We start from the raw sequence: 23,506 nt of genomic DNA on the forward strand, positions 1-23,506 counted from the left end.
CAGCAGGGAATGCTGGCCTTACCTTTGTAAAGCAAACCCCTTACCTTCATTAGAAGAGACTCCCTGGGCATGAAATACATGGCCAACAGTTCTATTGGATGCCAGTGGCAAAATCCAACAGCTCTTAAAAGACTGCTCTGGCCCTTAAAGGGGAGACAATTTTTGACTCTGCAAACCCATTTTCTCTGTGAGGGTATCACTGCAAGGAGCAATCTGGGCAAAGGAGCCTCCTTTGCTGATGTTGCCTTGAAGGTCCTGCTGCAGGATGTGGCTCTTTTTGGAACAGAAGACCATCTCTTGTGAAGATGAAGGTACAAGCTGCATGGAGAGAGATGGCAGAGAGCGAATGCAGTCTCCAATAGCTATTGTATCTTGGAGAAAATGAGGGAAAAGTTTTCTGGTATCTGGAGAAGTGCCAAGGTAAGGGTACCATCTTTTGCATACCTACTTGCTCTTCATCCATTGATGATGTGACCCCAATAGAAATGCTTCTCTTCTGTATGGTGGGTGGCATGTGCACGCGCATTCCGCGCTGGAAGCACGCCGCCAGCCTTATTGGTAAAGGCAGTAAAAGAGGGGTCCAGGATGCCCAGCATGTGTCCGCAGCCCACCAGTCTCATTTAAATGAGGCCCGAGACCTAAGATCAGGCGTGCCTAGGGCCTACCCATTACGGTGCAAGGATCGTTTCCTGCGCCTAGTTTGCACCAACAGGCCAGCTCTATCCAGTTTCTAGGCCATTGAGTTTAAGGAAAGAGCACCAGGTGAATCACAGTGCAGGCGAGGTCCATTACTGGTAGTGGTTCCCACTCACAGATTTCAGCCCCAATCTCCCTGCCTGTGTGTCATCTCTATTCAGGTTGCCGTCCTGTACCTGTGGCCCTTCACTTCATATTCTTTCTCCTCTGCCTGCTGCACGCTCATTCTTCTTCGTGTGGCAAAATTGTGCACCATGCAGCAGGCCAATGATTGCGAAGACTTTGCCGTGGCTTTTGGAGCGTTCTCATTTTTAAATGATTTAAGCAATGGGATTGTTTCTTCACCTTCCCCCATAGTGTTCTCCACAGATTCTCCGATGGTGGCTCATTGTAGCTGTACTCTGCTTCTGTATGAGGGTTTCTAATTGAAGTCATCAGCCACGGATGCAAAAGGTAGTCTTGGTCTTCCAAGAGCCATCCATTCCTTCTCTCGGGATCGTCAAATAATGCAGGCACTGTTGACTGATGCGCAGTGAAAACTTCATGATTGCGCCAAGCATAATGTGCATTAACGTGCAGGACAACGTTTCTATGGTCTAAAGCCACCTGCACATTTATAATGGTACACCTTTCTGTTGACGTATGCAGTGGGGGTTAATGTGTAGAGAGCTGCCTGGGTTCCATCTAGGACCCCTTTAGACTCTTGGGAAGCTTGCCATACAATGAAAGTTCTGTGTTGTCTCCAATTGGTGGTGTCTTTCCACTGGAAGAGTGAGAAAGGTATAACATCACTCACTTTCTTGGCACAGAACTGAACAGAATGGCTTATCTGGCTGCAGGATTCAATGATTCAGGGTCACCAGCTGTAATCTTGCTTTCGGAGAGTTGCGATACTGTTTCCATGTCATACAGACATTTTTGGGGGCATGGGGTGCTCTCGAGGCACGGCCTCAATGGAATTCTTAAAATTCAGTGTGGGAGACGATTTCTATAACTATATTCTATTTAACTCAGACTCACATACCTGCAGCCAAAAACGGTGCCTCAGACTATTTGGGCATCTGAGGTCAGGAGCCCAATATTTCAACCCACCTCCCTGCCAGTGAGGCTCTGTACTACTGATGGAGCCTCATAAAATTGAGGCTTCTATTCTTACTGAGTTAAAGGTGCACAAAAATCTAGCTGGCTTTCTTAATATCATGCAATTCATTCTTTTTATTCATTCTTGAGATGTGGGTGTCACTGGCAAGGCCAGCATTTATAGCCCATCCTAATTGCCCTTAACAAAATGGTGGTGGGCCACCGTCTTGAACTGCTGCAGTTTGTTTACTGAAGGTGCTCCCACAATGCTGTTAGGTAGGGAGATCCAGGAATTTGACCCAGAGACAATGACTTGGAGGTGATGGCATTCCCATGCACCTGCTGCCCTTGTCCTCCTGGGTTATGGAGGTCGCGGTTTTAGGAGGCGCTGCCGAAGAAGCCTTGAAAAGATTCCAGATTGCATCCTGTAGATAGTGCACACTGCAGCCATGATACACCCGTGGTGGAAGGGGTGGATGTTTAGGCTAGTGGGTGAGGTGCCGATCAAGTGAGCTGCTTTGTTCTGGATGATGTCCAGCTTCTTTGAGTGTCGTTGCAGCTGCACCATCCAGGCAAGTGGAGAGAATCCCATCGCACTCCTGACATGAGCTTTGTAAGTGATGGAAAAGATTTGGGGAGTCAGGAGGTGAGCCACTCGTGCAGAATACCCAGCCTCTGACCTGTTCTATCACCACATACACATGGTACTTCTTTTTGCATGCTAGTTTGTAAGTTTAACCCAATCACTGGCTTACTGTTTACTGAAAGGCTCATATTACAGTACTTAGTAGCAGCTCTTGGGAAGATTTGTTTGAAGTTTTAACAGAACAACCACATACTTAACTGTGATGATATTAAGTTCCTTTCACTTGGATAGCAGTACAAATTTGAAATCCTACTGAGTCATAAAAAGTCATGATAGCAATGCTTTGCTGGGAGACAATGCCATTAAACCCATACATGGGAATATGCCAATGAAATAGCTGACCGTTATCCGTTCAAATTGGATTAGGCCCTTTGTTCTGAAAGTGCAGCATTTAGTTTATTGACACAAAGGGTAGCAATATGCTATTTTTTTGAACGAGCAAGAAAATTTCATTTTTACATTGAAGATAACGAGGCTAAAAATCCACTGGCCGACGCCTGCTGTCAAGCTCTAGCACTGACCAGACAGAGTTTGTGGGGCCCAGGGGGGGTGGATCTCATTATATGTGATGGATGGACAGACAGCAATTCCCACTTTGGGTGAAGCCCCAGTGCCTGCTTACTCAATACAGCTGGAAACTCCTGCAGGGGTGGGGGCAGTTACTGATGCCCCCACTTATCATACTTCCCCTCAGAGCCTTGGTAAAGGGACTGATCTGTCAAAAAAATTCTCTTTATAAAATAATTAAAATAAAATCCTCTTCAGGGGTTCAGGCCACTTCCCTTGCCTGGACCCCACCAGTGGGACCCATATCTGCCCTTCTGGAGACCAGTATCCCTCACTCGCCATACCGGCCTCTATTGACATGTCGTCGCATCCCAACTGAGCCTGAGGAGCAGGAACCTCTGGCGTAGCGTACCTGACCCTGGCTGTGCCCTTTGCCTTCATAATGCCTTCTAAGGGACAGATGAAGGTTCCATCTCTTAAACGGTAAACAGAAAACTCCCAAAAACTGCAGAGTCCTCACACAACCAAGTCTCCACTGTTTTGGGGGGCTTCCACCTGTCTCCTTACCAGAGTTACAGTGGGACACTGACTGAACTGGGAATTTTTGGGGAAACTCTTTTTTTGTAACCTGTGCTTTTTTTTAAAAGAACTGATCATAATGCCACAAATCAGTTCACAGTTTAAGATCATAGAAAGTTAGCAGTAACAGGTGAGCGTTGTTGAGTTATGACCTAAATAGACAGTTATTAAAGGACATCACCTAATACGATTGACTCTACTGCTGACGATTATTCTTTTACCTGTCTTAATGGTATTTACCCAGACCTAATTGCAGATAACAAGTTAAACAACCACAGGTTTTTTAAATTTGCGAGCGTTTAATTGTGTTAATTGGTTTACTTTTTCTTTCTGTTTTAAACAGCTAAGCATACTCTGGCATACATTACTCACATCCTTACTAGCCCACCGTTGAACCTGAATCCTGTCTTTACGCCAAAGATCAAAGTGTACTATTCTGAAGTGCCTTTTGATGTGGTGATAGTGAAGATCAGAGCAGAAGCAGCCAACTGCCACTGCCAGGTGCACCTGGATGAGAAAAAAGGGCCCAGGTAAACCACTGATTACAAAGAGGAAGTGTTCGAGCACAGAATTATCTGATCTTTCATAATTTTATTATATGAAAGAATAAGTTTGAGTAATTTTATTCAGCTAACAATATACAGATATATGTCTAAAATAGGTGCACAAGAATAGCAATTGAATGACCACTTTATGGGGGTAATAAGGACTGTTAATGCAGAAGGGCTTTTTGTAATCTTTGAGGGGAGCGGAATGTCCCAGGTCACCAGAAGTGCTGTTCTATCAATTGATCACTGGTCTCTTTGGCTGCAATCTGTTTGCTCGTCTTCCTTCCTCTGCTTCTCCCTCACCTTCATTCCATATATCCTCGCCAGATGATGGCTCTTGGCTCTTCCTGTTGCTCTGCGTCCTTCAACTGAAAACCTCTCTCTATTGCCATGTTTGGCAACACGCAGCACATTACAACGATGCAATAGACTATGTGTGCGGCATATTGTAGTGAGCCACCAGACCTATCCAGCACTATAGAATAACTTTCTCTCTTAGTAAGACTGATGTGTTTAGAGTAGAAGGTATTGCCATCTGCAAAATGGATCATTAAACATACAAAGGGTTATTTCACTTCCTTTGGCAGGAACAAGTGCAAAATCTAAAGAGATGCTTTAATCCATGTTGTTTTATTTTAAATCACTGTTCTTTCTCTATTGTTTAATAAAAATTGCTGTCTTAAGTTGTGACAGTATTGCATGATTGTTTTATACAACTAAACTTTAAATGGAACAACTCTAAGTTTTAAATCTCAGTTTAATTCTGTCCCACTGTATTGCACTCCTAGTTCTATAATTAGTGTTTGGACTGTAAGATGAAGCTGCAGGTTCCAGCATATTGCACAGGTTCATTTTTCTCTTTCTTTTAAACTCAGCATTGCCAATTATCCTCTCGGCCTCGGAAACAACAGAATTCATATTCTGGTATCAGATGAGTCTCGCACCAAACCTGCTGTTATAGCAACTTACACTGTCAATGTTTACCGCCATAGCCGGCCCAGTCTGCCTGTGTTTGATGGGAGTATAATGTGCAGTTTTGTGCAGGTAAACATCTTGATGTGTTTTTTGACCAATTCTTATCACCAATCATGGTTCCCGACGGAGTGATTAATTAAATTGTATTGAAAACTTGAAACGAATACACAAAGTCCTTGAGAATGATAGAAAAAGGGTAAGCAAAGCTCTTTAGTTATATTGTAGAGAAGTGAATCTGTGATGGGTGGCACTGTGTTGTAGTACTGGTGGACTAAGTTTGCATCTGTGATTGTTTTGTAGTGCATTCCGGATTCTTTTTTCCAATAACACCAATGGTTCTAAGTAGAGGCTAACAGCTTTGGAGGGTAAATGGAAGGAAAATCAGATGATAGCTTATCCAGAATCAGTCTTCCCTCGAGTCTGATTATAAAGCAGCATTCTCTACCTTTCTGTCTACCCTTTCTGCAAGAGAATAATGTATGGTGCAAGGGTCTTAGAAAGAAGTCAATTAAAACAAAAGGGGAAAAAAATGAATTTTAAAAGATTCTTTAAATTATCTAGGTGTGTGTTCATTTAGTAGATATTGTTAAGTGTGTCAAACAGCACATATTGCCATCGATGCTATTGCTTCCTCCATTTTGACTGTTTGCATGCCTTCAATGTTTTTTTAAAGAGAGACAAACTCTGGATACGTATATGAATGAGTAACTTTTGCAAATGTCTAGTTATAACTTAATTAAAACTATATAAGTCTGTAGTGCAACTGTCATTGTGTACCTATAATATTTTCCTTTCTACACCTTTGAAAAAAGTTCTAGATTATTGTTAGCTGTGATTTATTCTTTTCAAGGGATAGCTGTCTCACGAATATATACATAAATAAACATAGCAACTGCTTGGCATTGCTTCCTGATCTTATTCAAAAGTTACAGATTTTGCCATAGTGGTACAAATTTTCTGGTGGATGATTAATGTAAGTACTCTAGCTCTTTATTTAAACTACAGCAACCCTTCTATGCAAAAAGTTGACAAGAGTATATTAAAAATTACATTTTTGACCTCATGGAAATGGTAACTGACTTTCAAGGCTTTTTTATATATATAATAATTTTGAACAACTCAAGTTTGGATCAAACATTGCGTGTGTGTGGAAAGCTGCTTTGTTTCTTGAGACTGAAAATGAGTGCTACATTTTTGAAAATGTAATTTGTATGTAGGCAGTGATGAAAGCTTCCACTGACAGCAGTGTCTCAGCAGTTACTATATCATTTTGCTTGTGCTGAATCTCAGCACTGGGTTCATTTTCTTCCCCCACAGAGGAAATAGCACAGACGGGCAGGATTGGTTAGTCAGTGAGCAACAAGTTTCATGCTTGTCCTCTCAGTAACCAAACACCTGTTCCAGCAGCAAAAGGGTAAATACAGTGTGAATTGATAGAGGCTTCCTTAGACACTTGACTAAGCACAACTGGCAACATGCACAGGAGGAAAAGGTCAATGACAGCAATGTGGCCTTTTCTCACAGTAGGAATCAGTTCAAATTCTAATCCAGGGTCTTTCTTTCTAGTTTCCTTTTATGTTTAATTCCATTTGGATATTCAAGTTTCAGTGCAAACTGATACCACGCTGAAGGTTACAAAGACAGAAGCAAGGGATGCCGTTTCCCCTCTACTGGTACATTTGAGTAATCCTGGATTAAGTTCAAGGCCATTCAGTTAAAAAGTGTGCAGTTCATAGCAACACAGCTTCTAAGAGGAACACATTATGCTGCCTGTGCTTTTCCCATGTATACTGTTTTTTTTAATCCTGAAACCTTTTGTAAACCAAATTAGTAATGAACACTGTAGAGCTTGTTACCAAGCATCTCGTTAATGGAACATTCGGTTAGACGGAACATTTGCCAAGTACCAATTCATTCTGTATACAGTAATTGTCTAATTGAAATGATTGAATTTTATTCGAGATACTTTTGGTTTCTGTAATTCAGACTATTCTTGTAGGTGAGCCCCAGATCCCTATGTCCCAGAGAGTGTTTTTAATTGCCCAGATATCTAGGTAAATTTGTAGCATGCCCAGGGAGCAAACAGAGAACACTCTTCAATTTATTTCAGCTACTGGTTTTAACCTGTGCTTCATGTGATTCTCCAGGTCTTCAAAATGTGGCAGAATAACACTATATTTTGTGTTAGGATCTAACTGCCAAACAAACTTATTAAACAGTAAAAGTATGAGTGAATAATAGTCGAAACATCACATACACTTTTCATTAGTTGTTGAGCTAATCGTGAAGTAGAAAGTAATAAATAGTTTGAACTGCTGTGTTCAACTACAAAATAAATCATATTCTTACATAGTGGATCTATTCCTTTTTCTCACCATCTACAGAAGCTATCTAGTTTGAACCTCTCTCCCCGAAGGCTGCAGGCGGCTCTCTGATTTGAAAAAGGCAAATTAATGAATACCTTTGTGACCAGGCCCAAGTGAATTTAGATAAGTGTAAAAAAAAATGAAATGCTTGCCAATCAAATTTATGTTAGGAAAAAATCCCAAAAGATGTTTGCATGATGTGCTATTCCCTTGGGCTCCTGCCTGAGTACAACCACTGTTTGGCAAAAATTGCATCAAAATGACCTGGAATAGTTTTTCTCCAAATGAAGATAGTTTTTAACCCCTCTAATTAAAGAAGCCAGTACCATGCTAAATATTAGTCAAAAATGCTTAATTTTTGTCAAATAATTTATTTACCCCTGCCCCACCCTCAGATTAGATACTTGAGTGCCACCAATTCAAACCACATTTATTCCTGAAATAGCCCCATATTGGCATTCCCACTTTCGGGGAATCACAACAATGTTGGTTGACCATCTTTATAGCTTTTCAGGGTGAATCTCCATCGCAACAAATGTACAATTTTGTCATAAGTTGACTGCAACCATATTAAGGATTGTAGTGAGAATACACAGTAAATACAGACCCATATAAGCATGGTAGTAACTTCTGAAGTGCTCAGATGTCAAATCAGAAACAGAAATAGAAATAACGAGAGGGAAAGAAGGATTTGATTGAGAGAGTGGAAAAAAGACTGAAAGGAAAAGTAAGAAAAAAATGTTTAAAATTTAAATTTTACATTTTTAAAATCTCCAACAATAATTCACTACCTGAAGGAATGAGTCTCCACAGTTTAAATTGTTCACTTTCTCGGCCAGAGAGGTTGTTTGGCAGTCATTAACAATCGTCACATCATTAAAAGGGTACTTATGCTATTAATTACTTGACTTAACTTTATGTGGCGCATTTAAAGTGCAATTAAGGTGCAACGGCAGCAACTTCATGAAACTCATGGGGCGTTTAAAGGTGAGATGCCGTTTTTGCACGCCGGAGCGATGCAAGTCGTCCAGCAGCATGTGCCGAATAGCAGTTCACGGGGTATCTCTTCCTCGCCACAAGTTGCTGGATGATTTGCACATTAATAATAGTGTGTGTCATTCAGACGCCGTTATTTTTTCAGCAAATTCCGGCCCAATATCTCCTCCTAGCCTCCATTTCCTAATATCTTCAATCTCAATGACAATTTTTTGTAAATACTATATGGAGTTTTCTACAACTTAAATTTTAGCCTGTATGCTTCAGGTATAACATTGTGTAGGTCATTTTTCTCATTCCCAGATGTCATTTGGAGGAATTACCTGCATCAATATTTTAAATTCAAGAGATTTAAAAGGAGCTCCGACATTCTGCAAGAATGGATTTTGTGCGCTGCTAATCTTTGAGTTAAGAAGCCGAATGTTCTACAATGAATTGAGTTAACATATTTTGTTAGCACCTAAGTATAGATTTAAAACAATGAAGGATTAAGGAAGAAAGTAGTCCGTTTGCATCAGCCAGTGTGATTCTATAATTTGTATCAACTAACGTGTTTCTTCTTCCAAGTTTACTCACATTTTACAACCTGACTACTTAAGAATCTTTCAAATTTTCAGATCAAGGTTGTACTTAAATGATAACCCTGAAGGAGATATCTGAGGATGCATTGTTCTTGAATGAGCTAGTGTAAATCATTTCAGTAATGCTATTTCTTTCAACTGGAGTCCAACAGAAGCTTTTACTATGGTATTTATAGTTGTACATGGATCAAGTGCCATTAAGGTGGAATTTTTGAAGATACATTTTGTTTGACATTTAAATGGACCATAGAGAGACTGTTGATGTTAGCTAGCAGGTGTTAATGTAGCGCATTCATCAATAAGTTTGTTGCTATTGGATTTGTTTACTGTCCTAACATTAATTCTAGTCATAATTGTAATGAGTATTAAAATGGTACTGTAAATTTTTGGTGATATTGTTTTTAGTCTGTTTGCTTTATAGTGGGCAGAAAAGCACTTCACGCTGGCTGTTACCTCTAGACTCGACTAATCCAGTGCTCTCTTGGCCGGCCTCCCACCTTCCTCTCTCCGTAAACTTGAGCTCATCCAAAACTCTGCTGCCCATATCCTAACTCGCACTAAGTCCCGGTCACTCATCACCCCTATGCTCGCTGACCTACATTGGCTCCCGGTCTGGCAATGCCTCGAATTTAAAATTCCCATCCTTGTGTTCAAATCCCTCCATGGCCTCACCCCTCCTTATCTCTGTAACCTCCTCTAGCCCTACAAGCCTCCAAGGTCTCTGCACTCCTCCAATTCTGACACCTCACTCCTCCTTCAAGATGCTCCTTAAAACATACCTCTTTGACCAAGCTTTTGGTCTTCTTTCCTAATATCTCTATCGGCTCAGTGTAAACTTTTGTTTGATAACACTCCTGTGAAGCATTTTACTACTTTAAAGGCGCTACATAAATGCAAGTTGTTGTTGTGAGCTTAAGCCTAACCAGTTACTTAGAATGCATTTACACTACAACAGTAGTATTGCTGCAAAATCAATGTTAAAGTTTTGCCGTGTAAATCCAGAGTTCGGGCCTAACCTGACTACAGCGCAAAGCAGAGCGAGACACTCCATTTCACGTCAGTGCAAAGTGAAATGGAATTGTACCAATGCTACCATAATAATGCAACTTTAGTGAATTTCATTTTGCATAAAGGTTTCCGCAATATTTACTATCATCATGAGTTGAAGCTGATCTCACCAGGAATACAGCTCTATTTAGAGACTATTCACCCTCAGGCTGCCAGTGGTAAGGACAATAATTTTATTGCAACCATTTGCCTAGGCTGCCGGTGAGCTAACTTGGTAACTCCTTTGTGCTATCCATTGGGGAATATCCTGAGAAGTGTGAAGGCACTGGGAGAAGGGTGCTGCATTTGGCCATGGTGGGAGAGAAGTCATGAGGTGTGTAATCATTGAAGAGGGAGGTCTTGGAGTATGGGACTATTGGAAGAGGGATTGTGAGGTGCCACTGGCAAAAGCAGGTTTTCTCAGCGGTGGATCAGCAATGGGTGACAAGATGTTGAAACCTTAATAAGTGTTGACATCTAGAGCGTGACACAGAAAATAGGGTTAATGTGCATTAATAAACATAGGACTTTTGATATATTATAGATATGTTGCCGTGATAATGGTACTGCTGACATAGCTTCAGCGTTATTACAATAATATACTAAGTATTAATATCAAAGTGTGTGAATTGAAATATAAAAAAATAGCAGGGAGAGGGGAAGTACAGAATTTCCTGATGCCACCAGCACTTTAAGAGTTAATTTAGTGTACTGCTGATTTGCAGAAGAGGGCGGCACTGCAACACAATTATAATGCCTTATAGATGTAGCAAAAGTTTCATGTTTTCTTCTAATATTGCTTTTATTTTGTACAGTATTTTTGTTTAGAAATCTTTTTCCAAAGTATAATTACTGTTGCTGCTGTGATTTATTAATTTTGTTTCTATTTTCCTCCCTTTCATCCATCTCCTTTCTCCTTTCAACAGGCACCAAAATGTTGCTTGGCCTCTGATCTTTCTGCTAATTCTGTTGACATGATATATACTTCCATAAAATAGCACAAGCAGTAGGTTGCTGCCCCACCTAGCAGCCAATCTGGAAACTGCTGACACGTGCAATCACTAGAATTTTGGAAAGAACAATGGAAAGTATGTTGTTCTTGCTAATAAATGTTTTCCATGCATAATCTCTAATTTAAAAAAAAGTGTACCCTGTGCTACTGAAATATATTGGTCTCTGTCCCATAAACAAACAGATCAGTTGTCTTCTAGCTATTGAATGATACAAATGTGAAAGCACACGGTTACTGATCAGGTAGATAGTTGAAGCGTTGCTTGTGAATTCAATGGAATTTATAGAATGAAATATCACAAAGAATGGAACACAAGGCAATTAAGCCTGTTCCTGCCACAGAGCATGTTTAGTCCACTCCACTGTGGATTGTACCCAACCCATTTCATCTCCCAAGAAAACATTCTGAAATTTTTCTTCCCGTCTTTCCAAAGCTAACTCAAGCAAACCTCCATGTTATCTAACATAACTTGAGGCCTATGAACTGAGAACAGCTATACAGAGAGACCTAATTCAGTTATGGAAGAGTTAATATGATATAGAAAATTCTTGCCAGACATTAAAGTCTGCATCTCATTAGATAATGGTTGAAGAGTCTGATCTGTTTAAGAAAGTAATAACGTTAGTGACATTCTTTTGAATTTAGGTTTCAGCTTTTGGTCACATAAAGAATGTGCTTTATGAATCAGTACTTTTGTTGCCAACAGGAATGTATGAAAAACCTCCAGATAATTTAATTCCCATATGTATAATTTAGTGAGAGGGATTTTGTGTGTTCAGTCACTTGCCCGGCCTCCCACCTTATGCTTATTACATTGCAATAAAAAACTATCAGGAAGAGTTCTTCTGATTGCTTTGTATAGCAACATCATAAATGTATTTGTGAAGATTACTTCTGTTTGGTATTTATAAATATTTCTTTTAAAATATGTTTACCATTTTAGCTAGAAATGGGGAACAGAGGAAATCTTCACAAAAAAATTTATAATATTGCTGTTGCAATGAGGTGAATTCTTACATACATCTATATATATATCTTATAATATAAGAAAAGAGTATTCCGTCCAGTACCAAAAAAATACAATGTACTGTAGGAAGTGAGTTTGGCCCTCAAAATCTGCTGGGAGCTCTGGCATTGACACTGCCGTTGTTTGTGGGGAAAGTGAGAAATCCATTCTTTTAAATCGCAATGGCGGGCACCTACAGCACTTGGAGTGAATCAAAGACAGCCACCTGCCAAGGAGACTGGAAATTCCAGTGGAAAAGTGACTGGCTGGGGGTGGGGGAATGAAGCATTTAAATTTTAAAAAATTGTCCAGCTCCTTTTCGGATGTCTAGCCCATGATGCTGAATGAATTTCTAGGCCAAGGTCTGGGTGGGTTATTGCTGATCACCTACTGAGTCTTCCTCTGGCCTATCTATCTCTCTGATGGGTTCAAGCAGGATGATCAATATTATAAGACCGGCTGAGAAATAGTTTTAAAACAAAATAAATTTAAATACATGTATCTTAAGCTCAATGGGGTGGAAATTTGGCCCAACTTTGGTGGTGATTCACTGCAAGTGCGCGCCAGAAACTGGAGGACCTAAAATTGGGCCTTGGGCCTCATTTTAATAATAGAGGCAAGCTGCCACCACCCGTTGTGCCTACAGAGGCAGCTCAGCAGACATCGGGAATCGGATTTGGGCCTGCTGCCTCGCCTGCAGTGGTCCTCACATAAGTGTTGGGGAGGGGGTAGGAGGAGAACGCGGAAATGCCAAGAGAGGGCCAGCAGCGGACCATAGTAGTGCGATGGAGCTGGGAAGAACACAGCTGCTCCTTCTGGCTCCATAGAGGGGAAGTAAAAATAAAAACTTTCCATATCATTTTAGGCTGATAAAGACCTTGAAAAACTAGTCAGAGTATGCACGGCTCATGCCCAGCCTAAATTTTCACTTATTTTGTAGAGGTGTCCTGAAACAGCTGCAGGACCATTCATTGCATATTTAAATTGATCCAACTCTGCTTTCAGGCACTGCCAGGATTGCGTAAAAACAGCAAGGACCAATATAGCGGCAGCCATGCCACCAGTGCAGATCGGGGGCAGGCTCTCACGCCTGAAAAATGGGCGAAATGCATACCACTTTCTATCCCAAAGAGCTGCCACTTAATACACATAAACAAAGATCCATGAATTTAAATTGAATGGCACAATCACACACTTTGGCTGACAATTTTCAGGTATACTTATTTCAATAAGTCACACAAGACTATTTCTACTTTGTATCACTTTGACTATCCCTGGTGCCTACTTTCTTAATCATACATACTCCTAACCTCTTGCCTCAATGTGTGGTCCTCCCTCAGTGACAGACTGTTGAGAGGAGAGTAGCTGAGACTCTGCAGCTGGAGCCTCCAAAAACTGAGCTGACTCATTTCAGTGAAGCTGCTGTCCCTGAAGGACCACCTTCTGCCGTAGCACTTTTGTTTTTACAATGGGTGATGGGCCCCAGTGTTAAGCTCTTTCATGTGCTGGCATCAGAGGGGGCTGGTAGGAAGGAACGGAAGTGTCACTATCTAAGGTGTCAGCCATGGCTCAGTTGGTAGCACACTCGCCTCTGAGGCAGAAGGTCGTGGGTTCAAGTCCCGCGTCAGAGACTTGAGCGCAAAACCTAGGCTGACACTCCAGTGCAGTATGGAGGGGGTGCTGCACTGTCGAAGGTGCCGTCTTTCAGATGAAATGTTAAACCGAGGCCCCATTTGCCCCCTCAGGTGGATGTAAAAGATCCCATGACACTATTTCAAAGAACAGGGGAGAGCTCCTCGGTGTCTTGGCTAATATTTATCCCTCAACCAAAATCACGAAAACAGATCATCTGGTCATTATCTCATTGCTATTTGTGGGACTTTGTGCGCAAATTGGCTGTTGTGTTTCCTATATTACAACAGTGACTACACTTCAAAAGTACTTCATTAACTGTAAAGCGCTTTGGGACATCCTGAGGTTGTAAAAGACACAAGTCTTTTCTTTTTATCCTGTGACGCATAGACATCAGTGACAACTCCTTGTAGCCTGCTGATAGTGGTGCATGTTCATTTGGGCTAATGGTTGGCTGGAGAATAGACTGAATAGTCCCAATTAAGTATTGAAAGCCCTGAGCTATGATGCTGTTAAGTGTGTCTTGTGAGGAATCTATGGAAGTGGTTGTATTTGCCATAATACCTCATTTTGATGCTGCTTCACTGCAGACATCTCCTGGACTGCCCCATTCTCTAGGATTGGCAAACTTCCTGCTTTTATTACAAATGCAGGTAGTGGACTTCTCCAATTTATCCACTTACTCCACACGCAAGGAAATCGTCTCTACATCTGGACATGAGATAATGCACCTTGACCATTTGCCTTTGAAGGTTGTCACCTTGGGATCTGGGTCTCTAGGCTCCTCAGTCAAGGACAGTGATTTTTACCAAGAAGACCTGTCTGGCTCTTTCTCACCCCCCCGCCCACCCACCCGACCCGTGCCGCCCCCCAACTCCTCCCTACCTGTGCTATGTACAGCACCTTGTGATACGTGTCTCTTCTGCTGTCTACATCTGCTGGAGTAGGTGTATCGAATCTGGTGTTGGAATGCTGGGACAGAGGAGGTGAGGATGCTGCATAAGTGGTTGCTATGAAGCTGCCAGGCTGCTCTTTTGACCACTCATCTTTAGCAATGCTGCATTATGAGGGAATACTTTAAGGAGGTTGAATTCTTACATGTAACTTAGAAGAATTGGCCAAGCAATGATAGGAGGCCTTAGAATTAAGGAGAAGGTCTGAAGACAGTAACAAATCATTGCACTGTAGGTGATCCACACCGTAACCAATCTGTTCCTGGTAGCTGTCCTCCAATTTTCTGATCTCTCACTGCCTTCTCCGCATGCATGTCATGGAGTTCAAGAGCTTCCTCTTTGTGGGTGCTTAAGGGCCTGATGGGTGCCATTGTTCTCCTCGTGACACTTCTTTGAAGCTGAATGTTGATGATCTTTTCCTTTTGTAACCAGAATACAGATTAAGTAAGGCAACTGATTGACTAATTTTACTCGGGTGTCTGCAGACATTCCATGATAAGAATGCTTTCAAGTGCATGCTAACAATCTCAATTTTTCACTCTTAATGTTAGATCCGTGGTTCAGTGGATAAAGAATTACACAGATGCTGTACATAAACAAACAACAGGTCTTTACTGGAGGAGGGTCATCTCTAGACTGGAGTACAGAGGCATGCGCACAGCTTATATACCGGTGTGGTTACTGCCGGTACTACAGTATACAGGAGCTGTAAAAAGTAGTTCTGACTTAAAGCACATACACTACAATTCCTCCTTTTTTAGATTAATAATACCCCCTTAATATTCAAATAACAATTACATTTCAATAACAAAAAGTCCATTTATAGATTCAGTCTTTGGGGCGGCTTCCTGACCCTTTCGGGATAGCGCCTTTCCGGAGGTTCTTGTTCTTGGTGCAGAGGCGATTCTGACCCCTTTTCATCGGGTAGTTCATCGGGTTCCACTGCTACTGGGTCTGAAGTAGATGCTACCGGTATGTCGGGTTCATCCCCAGGTACTCGAGACATGGGGTTGACGCCTTCCTGTGATGCTAAGATCTGATCGACGTGGCGTCTCACAATGTTCTCCCCGACATCCACTGTGTACATTAATGGCCCCTGCCTCGTACATATCGTTCCGGGTTGCCACTTCTCTGTTCGATAGTCACGGGCCAAGACTGGTTGCCCTACATTGAAGCTCCTTGTCGGCTTCTCGTTGATGTGCTGGAATTGTTTGTCCTCAACATTTCTTCACACATTTGGTCTGAGCAAGTCCAGACAAGATCTCAACCTTCGGTTAAAGAACATCATGGCCGGGGTCTGGTTGGTAACTGCATGTGTCGCGTTTCGGTAGGCTAATAAGAAATTGTCCACCTTATGCTGTAGTGGAATTTCCTCGTCGCACATGGCCGTTATCGCCTTATTAAAGGTTTGTACGAACCTCTCAGCGGACACAAACTGTGGTCCATTATCAGAGCAGATCTGCTCTGGCAAACCGTTTCTGGCAAATATGGTCCGTAGGACTGCAATCGTTTTCTCTGTAGTGGTTGAAGACATCTTTATCACCTCAGGCCACTTTGAATGAGCATCCACTGCTATTAAGAACATTGAGTCCATGAATGGACCAGCGAAATCAATGTGCACCCATTGCCATGGAGAGGAGGGCCACTCCCATGGGTGTAGAGGGGCATGTGGTGGTGCATTTTGGACCTTCTGGCATCCTAAGCAGCTCTTAGTTAGGTCTTCGATTTGTTGATCGATTCCCAGCCACCACACATAAGCCCTAGCAAGGCTTTTCATTTTCACTCCCCCCAGATGACCTTCATGTAGTTCCTTTAGCACTCTCTCCCTTAACTTGGGTGGAATCACCACTCTGGATCCACACATCACTGTCCCCTGGCATACTGACATCTGTTCTCTTCTGGATGAGAATGCTGGCCACAGTGAGTTGCCATGTGTTAGCCATCCCCTCACCGTCAATTCATATACCCGTGACAGCGTCGGATCATTGCAGGTCTCCTCTATATCCGCGTTTGTTACTAGCAATCGTTCAATTATTGACGAATAAAATATCTCGATAGGGTCCACTGCTGGTGCTTCCTCCACCGTAGGCAGTGGCAGGCGCAATAGCCCATCAGCGTTCCCATGCTGTTTCGTGCCTTTATATTCTATTTCATATTGATTCGCCCCTAGAAACAGGGACCATCTTTGTAACCGCTGTGCAGTCATTACTGGCACGCCCTTCTTAGGATTAAAGATGGAGACAAGTGGTTGGTGGTCAGTCAGCAAGGTGAACTTCTGCCCATACAGATAATGGTTGAATTTTTTTACTCCCCATACTAGGCTGAGGGCCTCCCTGTCAATCTGGGCATAGTTGCGCTCGGCTGAGGTTAGTGACCGAGACGCAAAGGCCACTGGCCTCTCCAACCCGTCTGGGAATTTGTGCGACAGCACCGCTCCAATGCCGTAGGGTGATGCATCACATGCCAAACGAATTGGTAGTGCTGGGTTGAAATGGGCCAACACCTCTTTTGATGTGATCAATTCTTTACACTTCTGGAAAGCTCGTCTACGTTCGTCATCCCACTTCCATGGTACCCCTGTTTGCAGTAGGGTGTTCAGCGGGTGTAGTACCGTAGACAAATTTGGTAAGAACTTGTGGTAATAGTTTACCAGCCCGAGGAACGACCTCAGTTGTGACACATTTTCCGGTGCTGGAGCCTTGACTACTGCCTCAATCTTGTCAGGGGACTTATGTAACCCCTCTTCATCGATGACGTGGCCGCAATACGAGATCTATTTCTGGAAAAACTCACACTTGTGGCGATTAGCTCATAGCCCATATTCCTTTAATCTGGCGAGCACCTTCTCCAAGTTAGCGAGGTGATCACCGTCATTTTCGCCCGTGACCAAGATGTCGTCCAAATAACACTGGGTCCCTGGAATCCCTTGCAGGACCTGATCCATCGCCCTTTGCCAGATAGCCGGAGCCGAGGCTACTCCAAACACCAGCCGGTTGTATTGATAGAGACCTTTATGGGTGTTGATCGTAAGGTAATGTTTCGAAGCTTCTTCTACCTCCATTTGCAAGTACGCCTGGGCGAGATCAATTTTGGTGAAGCGTTTACCACCAGATAGCGAGGCGAAAATATCCTCAATTCGTGGAAGCGGATATTGCACCGTGTGAAGGACTGGGTTCACTGTCACCTTAAAATCCCCACAGATGCGGATCTTCTTTGGTTCCCCAGGCGTATTACTCAATTACCTCTTCATTACAGGGATGATGGATGTAGCCCACTTGCTCCAGTCCACTTTGGACAGTACTCCTGAACGTTCCAACCCTTCCAGCTCTGCTTCAACCGCTGGTCTGATCGCATAAGGCACTGGTCTGGCCTTCAGAAACTTTGGGCTTGCATTATCCTCTATTTTAATTGTTGCTGTTATTCCTTTTAGTGTTCCTAGTCCCTCCTGGAACACTTCTTTTGCATCAGTTAGCATTTTTGACAGTCGTCCAGGTGTGACGTCGTCATCCTTTTTGGCCTCCACCTTCAGTGCCTGTATGGAATGCCAATCTAAATGTATCTTCCGGATCCACTCACGTCCTAGCAGTGGTGGTCCTCCATTTGGCAATACATATATATCCATTTTAGGTATTTCCTGACCTTTGTATGTCACTTTCACCCTTATTTTTCCTTTGGGGTAGACTTTTTGCCCCGTATACGTCTTCAAGACAATCTCTGTAGCTTTCAAGGGTATGTGTGAAAATAGCCGCTTGCAGTCTCTTTGATTTATGACTGTTAGAGCTGACCCTGTGTCCAATTCCATTTCCACTTGGACTCCGTCTATCTTGAGTGTAACCCAGATAGTCTGGTGATCCTCTATTTCGGTTACATTATGTAGTTTCAGACAACCCAGCTCCTTGCTTCCGGAGTCTGTGTCACTTTTCTGTTTGTCTGAACCACTCTCCATCACCTGGTGTACCTTTTTGTACTTCTCCTGTGGAGATTTCTTACTGTTGGTTTTCTTCCCAGACCTGCAGACTCTTGCTATGTGTCCTGCTTTCCCACACTGTCTGCACACTTGGTCCTTGAACCAACAATCTTTCTGGTCATGTGTTGTTCTGCCGCAGCAATAGCACTTCCCTGTTCCATAGGTCATTTTGTTGGTGCCGTATTCTTGCGATCTCCATTGTATCTCTGCAGCGCCCCTTGCGGCTGCTTCGTGTGATACTGCCATATTGAAAGCTTTGTCCAGCGTAAGGTCCTTTTCTGATAGAAGCCGTTTCTGGGTTCCTTCACTTTGTAGCCCACAAACAAACTTGTCCCTTAACGTGTCTGCTAGTCCCGCTCCAAACTGGCAGTATTTCGATAGCTTGCGCAGTTCCGTTAGGTACTCAGCATTGCTTTCGTCTTTGTGTTGGTTCCTTTTATGGAACTTAAATCGTTCTGCTATCAGCAGCGGTGTGGGGCTTAAGTGGTCCTGTAGGATTTCTACTATGCTTCCAAAATCCTTGTTTACCGGCTTCTCTGGGGTTATTAGATTTCGCAGTAACCCATAAGTTTTTGCACCCATGGAATTTAACAGAACCAGTGCTTTATTAGCATCTGGCACTTCATTCGCCCTGCAGTACACCTCAATACATTCCACATATGTCGCCCAATCTTCAACTTCATTGTCGAACGTAGAGATACTGCCACTCTTCGGCATCCTTGGTTGTGCGTTAACTATCCCCAATGGTGCCTCCCGCGCTTCCCCTTCTTCTCCGCTGGCACAAAATGGCGTCTCCCGCGCTTTCCTTCCTTCCCGCGCTCGCCCGTCTTCTCCGCTGCGACTTCGCAAAATGGCGTCTCCCGTGCTCTTCTCCGCGGCTCAATGGCGCCTCCCGCGCTGTCCCTGCTTCTCTGCGGCTCAATGGCGTCTCCCCTTGCTTCGCCCCGCAAACCCTGATCAGCCCGTGATCCCTGGCTGTGCTCTGCGCATTCTTCTCTTGATATTTGTCGACGCCGCTCAGTCTAGAACCCGGCTGTTTCTTACCCACTCTCTCTCCGGTTTGCAGTATTTTTCCTCGACGCCGCTCGGTGATCAACCCCCGGCTGCGCCCTGTGCTCTTCACCCTCTTTCTTACCCCGTTGATGCTGCCCGGCACACTCTCTCTGCCGTCGGTCGGCTCCAGCTGCCGCTGCTCGGGAAGGGTCTGCTCAGGACCTGTCGTCGGTCTCTTACTGCTCGTTGTGGCTGGGGAACCAAGCCCGGCTCTCCACAGCCTCCCCAGCGAAGTTGGATCTCTGCCTGACTGCTGGGCGGTTGCTCGCGGTCGACGCCCGTGTTCCTGGACTCGGCTATTTTTTTTATTTTTTTTTCTTTGTTTAATGTTGCAGGTAGATTCGCATCAACACTCGTCGCCACTGTTAGATCCGTGGTTCAGTGGATAAAGAATTACACGGATGCTGTACATAAACAAACAACAGGTCTTTACTGGAGGAGGGTCATCTCTAGACTGGAGTACAGAGGCATGCACACAGCTTATATACCGGTGTGGTTACTGCCGGTACTACAGTATACAGGAGCTGTAAAAAGTAGTTCTGACTTAAAGCACATACACTACACTTAACATAACCATATTTGGGTTCAGAGCATGCAATAAGATACCATGGAATGGTGGGATAAGGGAGTGTGTGTGGGGTGTGAGGTCCTTTGTGAATAATCATCCATCATTAAATTACACTGTGGGGGCATGGTGGGTATGTAGGTGCGTCATGCAGTCTCTCAAGTTGTGCATGGGTTATCATGACTTGATATACATTGGGTAACTTTGTGAGGTCAATAAACCATTTCTGGCATTGTGTTGCCATCTGTGGGATGGTCATGTTGCCACTGACTATCGGTGTGACACCTCTCTCTATATTGCCTGCACCACCCTCTTTATGAACGTTCCGTTCAAAGGTGCCAATGAGCCAAGTCCTCCTTGCCCTTATCTCTGCCAGTAACATAGGTTCATCTGAAAATCTGAGGCTTTTACTACTGCTGACAGTCCCAATGCTGCCCATCTTTCTGCAATTGCAAGCCTGTCTCTACTCTCTCTCTCTCTTCCTCCAATTGATGTGTTTGTGGCCCTTTAATCAGTTGCAATCTTTTAAATGCTGCCGCTTAACCGTATTTGCCTTCTTTCCTTCTTTCCAGAGGCAGTAACCCAGTCAGAAGTGAGGATACCACTGTAAATCTGCCCTGCTTATGAATTAAGCCTTCTCCAAGAAAATACTGTGGGTTCCTTGTGGTATCATGTGGGTGGGTGAAAGTCCCACCCTCCACTAATCAAAAAGAAATCTAGCCCTATGTGTCTGAAATATCAATTTCTATTGTGTTTAATAGATGTACATGCATCACAAGACATCTATCCTCTTGAAATTCTAGAGGGGGAGGACTATCTGTCTGATTTTCATGGTGCTTTGCTGTATCAATGTACATCTGAGGTATTCATTTCCTTGACAGTCTAGATGGGTGTCTATTGAACCCACCATTCCTCATGTGATCCAGGAAAATTCTCCTTGCTGACCTTTTACATCATATTGTTTTTGTTTTCTTTTTAGTTTTGCAGAAGAACACACGCATTACAGCCAAGATGCTTTCTGCTATGCTTTAATGAAATTATACATTTCTGTAGAATTTTCATAACTGCAGTGTGCTTCTATAGAATTTGCCTTGAAGTACCTGATAAGTGATGGAAATGTCAGGGGGTAGAGGCTCTCTCCTACATTTATTTGGGGAGTGTCCTCAGTCTGAGAAGGAATTCTTCACTGTTCTGAAGGGTCACATACCTTATTTACTAAAAGTATATCACCTTTTGAGTTGCATACCTCAGTGGAGATCAGACACTGGCTAAAGTTAGCCTCACCGCGACAATCAAAGTATGTTAGTAAACGACATTTAATTAAAAATCACCCAAGCAAACTACTACTTCAGAATGGTTTAATGTGCAGCTGGATATCGCCAGTGTGGAATAGTTGGAATACAAATTGTACAGTAGTGCACAATGCTTTTGTTAAATTTGGGGCCCCTCAAACCTTAGTCATATTGACAAAAGCAGATCAGATTAATTTTAGAATTTAGTTTTCATTTACCAATACAATTAACTTGAACTCTCTAGTTCTCATTTGGCACCAGGGTGAATGAGGTACACATCAAGGGTAGGTCTCACCTCAGGGACATTATGATTGTTTGCCAATAAAAATATGGCAACAGGCTCAGGCCCTGATACCCATCCTCCTGTTGCGCCACTCAATTTCAGTAAGACTACTGCTTGCCCCTCCCCCACCCCTCCGCACCCATAGGGCTGGATTTTCATTCAGGAGTCGGGTTGGAGGCGGGACTACAACTTTCGGGGTTGTAGTCCCGCCTCCATCGAGATGTGACCAATCCACGCGATTTTAACTTGATTGACCTTGTTGAGCCTGCCCAGCGGGCTCAGCAGGCCAATTAAGGGTCACCTGGCAACAGGTGACGTCACAGACTGAAATTTCATCTGTCAAGAGCTTTTGACAGATGAAATATCAGCGTTTCACAGCTGTTTGAAGCTGTCAAACACTGACAGTCTTACTTCTAACGCGAGTCCTTCTCCACAGACTCAGTTAGAAATCTCTCCTACACAGAAAGCTGCAGGCTGTCACTTTTGACAATTCGCGGCCATTCTGCTTTCTGTGCCGGTGAGATGAGGGACTCCCGAGACCTAAAGGAAGGAAGGCTGAAAGGGTAAGAAAAGGTATGTAAAACTTATTTAATCACTTTATAGACACACCAAACACACTTACCTTTGCACTCATGGACCCATCACTCACCTGAACACCGACATCTCGACCCCTTCAAGTCCTTCAACCCAACGGCCCACCTCTTCTAACTTGGCGTGGTTTGGAGCCGTCGGGAATCCCACACTTCAACCTTAAAAATAGGGATTAGGCTAAAAACTGCCTGTTAACTACCTGTTAACAGGCAGTTAATTGGCACTAATCCCTTCCCGCCTTGGGTAGGCGGGTCCCTTTGCGGGGCAGGTACCCGCCTCCTTTGAAACTGGCATGGAGGCGGGTTTGGGGGCGGGATGGGGTCGGGACCCCTGATTTCGGGATTTTAACCCCCCCCCCCCCCCACACGCCTCCAATCCCGACTCCACGGCCCAATGAAAATCCTGCCCATAGTCTCTGCACTAGCTAGTTTTTTTAATTTTAAACTTGTTCATGTGAATTGCATGTTGGGTGCATGTGCATGCACAAGTATATTTGAAAAATGTGGGTATTTTGTAGACAAGTGTTAGCTAGGCATTTTAAACCGAATCCATCCAATCAGACCTGAGTCCTGAGCATACGTATGATATCAGATTCTCAAATAGGTCAAACCTCAGGCCATTTGTTAGCCTTTATTAAGATGCCTGTTCTAAATAGACAGATGTCTGTTCAGGTGGGAAGGATAGAGGGTGAATGAGAGCTCAGGAGAAGGAGTTAAAATCGACCACTGTTAGTCAAAACTTTGAAAACTGTTGAATGGGTGAGGGGGTTTACAATAGTGGGAGATTAACATATAATTCATATTGACAGGTGTAGCTTAATAAATGCCAAAGATAAATTAGACAAAGAGTATTCATATTGCAGAATTCCAAGGAAACATTGCTATGCCTTTTTATGAGTGGTAAAGTTATGGAAACAATATTTCAGTGGGGTAAATTTTAAATAAAAGGAAAAAGTTTATATTTGAGTCATTCCGATGCAATCACTGTTTGGAATGCATGACCAAAACTTTGGTCAAAAAGGTTAGTTTTAAGAAGCATCTTGAAGGAGGAGAGGGACGTGGAGCGGGGGAGGGGTTTAGGGAGAGAATTCCAGATTGTGGGGCCTGGGCGCATGAAGGCACAACTGCCAAT

The 23,506-nt window shown here is 43.2% G+C and overlaps 1 protein-coding gene across 1 annotated transcript in view; it reads left to right on the forward strand.

Moving 5' to 3' along the window:
- Positions 1 to 23,506, forward strand: part of cped1 (cadherin-like and PC-esterase domain containing 1) — a 289,359-nt gene that overhangs the window by 132,282 nt on the left and 133,571 nt on the right. The window contains exons 14-15 of the mRNA XM_086009209.1: positions 3,852 to 4,038; positions 4,932 to 5,100. Coding sequence (XP_085865335.1) covers positions 3,852 to 4,038; positions 4,932 to 5,100 — 356 coding nt within the window. The remainder of the gene's footprint in view (positions 1 to 3,851; positions 4,039 to 4,931; positions 5,101 to 23,506) is intronic.

This window comes from Somniosus microcephalus, chromosome 16 (genome assembly GCF_052327205.1).
Source record: "Somniosus microcephalus isolate GS21.2 chromosome 16, FLI_Smic_1.0, whole genome shotgun sequence".
NCBI classification, from domain to species: domain Eukaryota; kingdom Metazoa; phylum Chordata; class Chondrichthyes; order Squaliformes; family Somniosidae; genus Somniosus; species Somniosus microcephalus.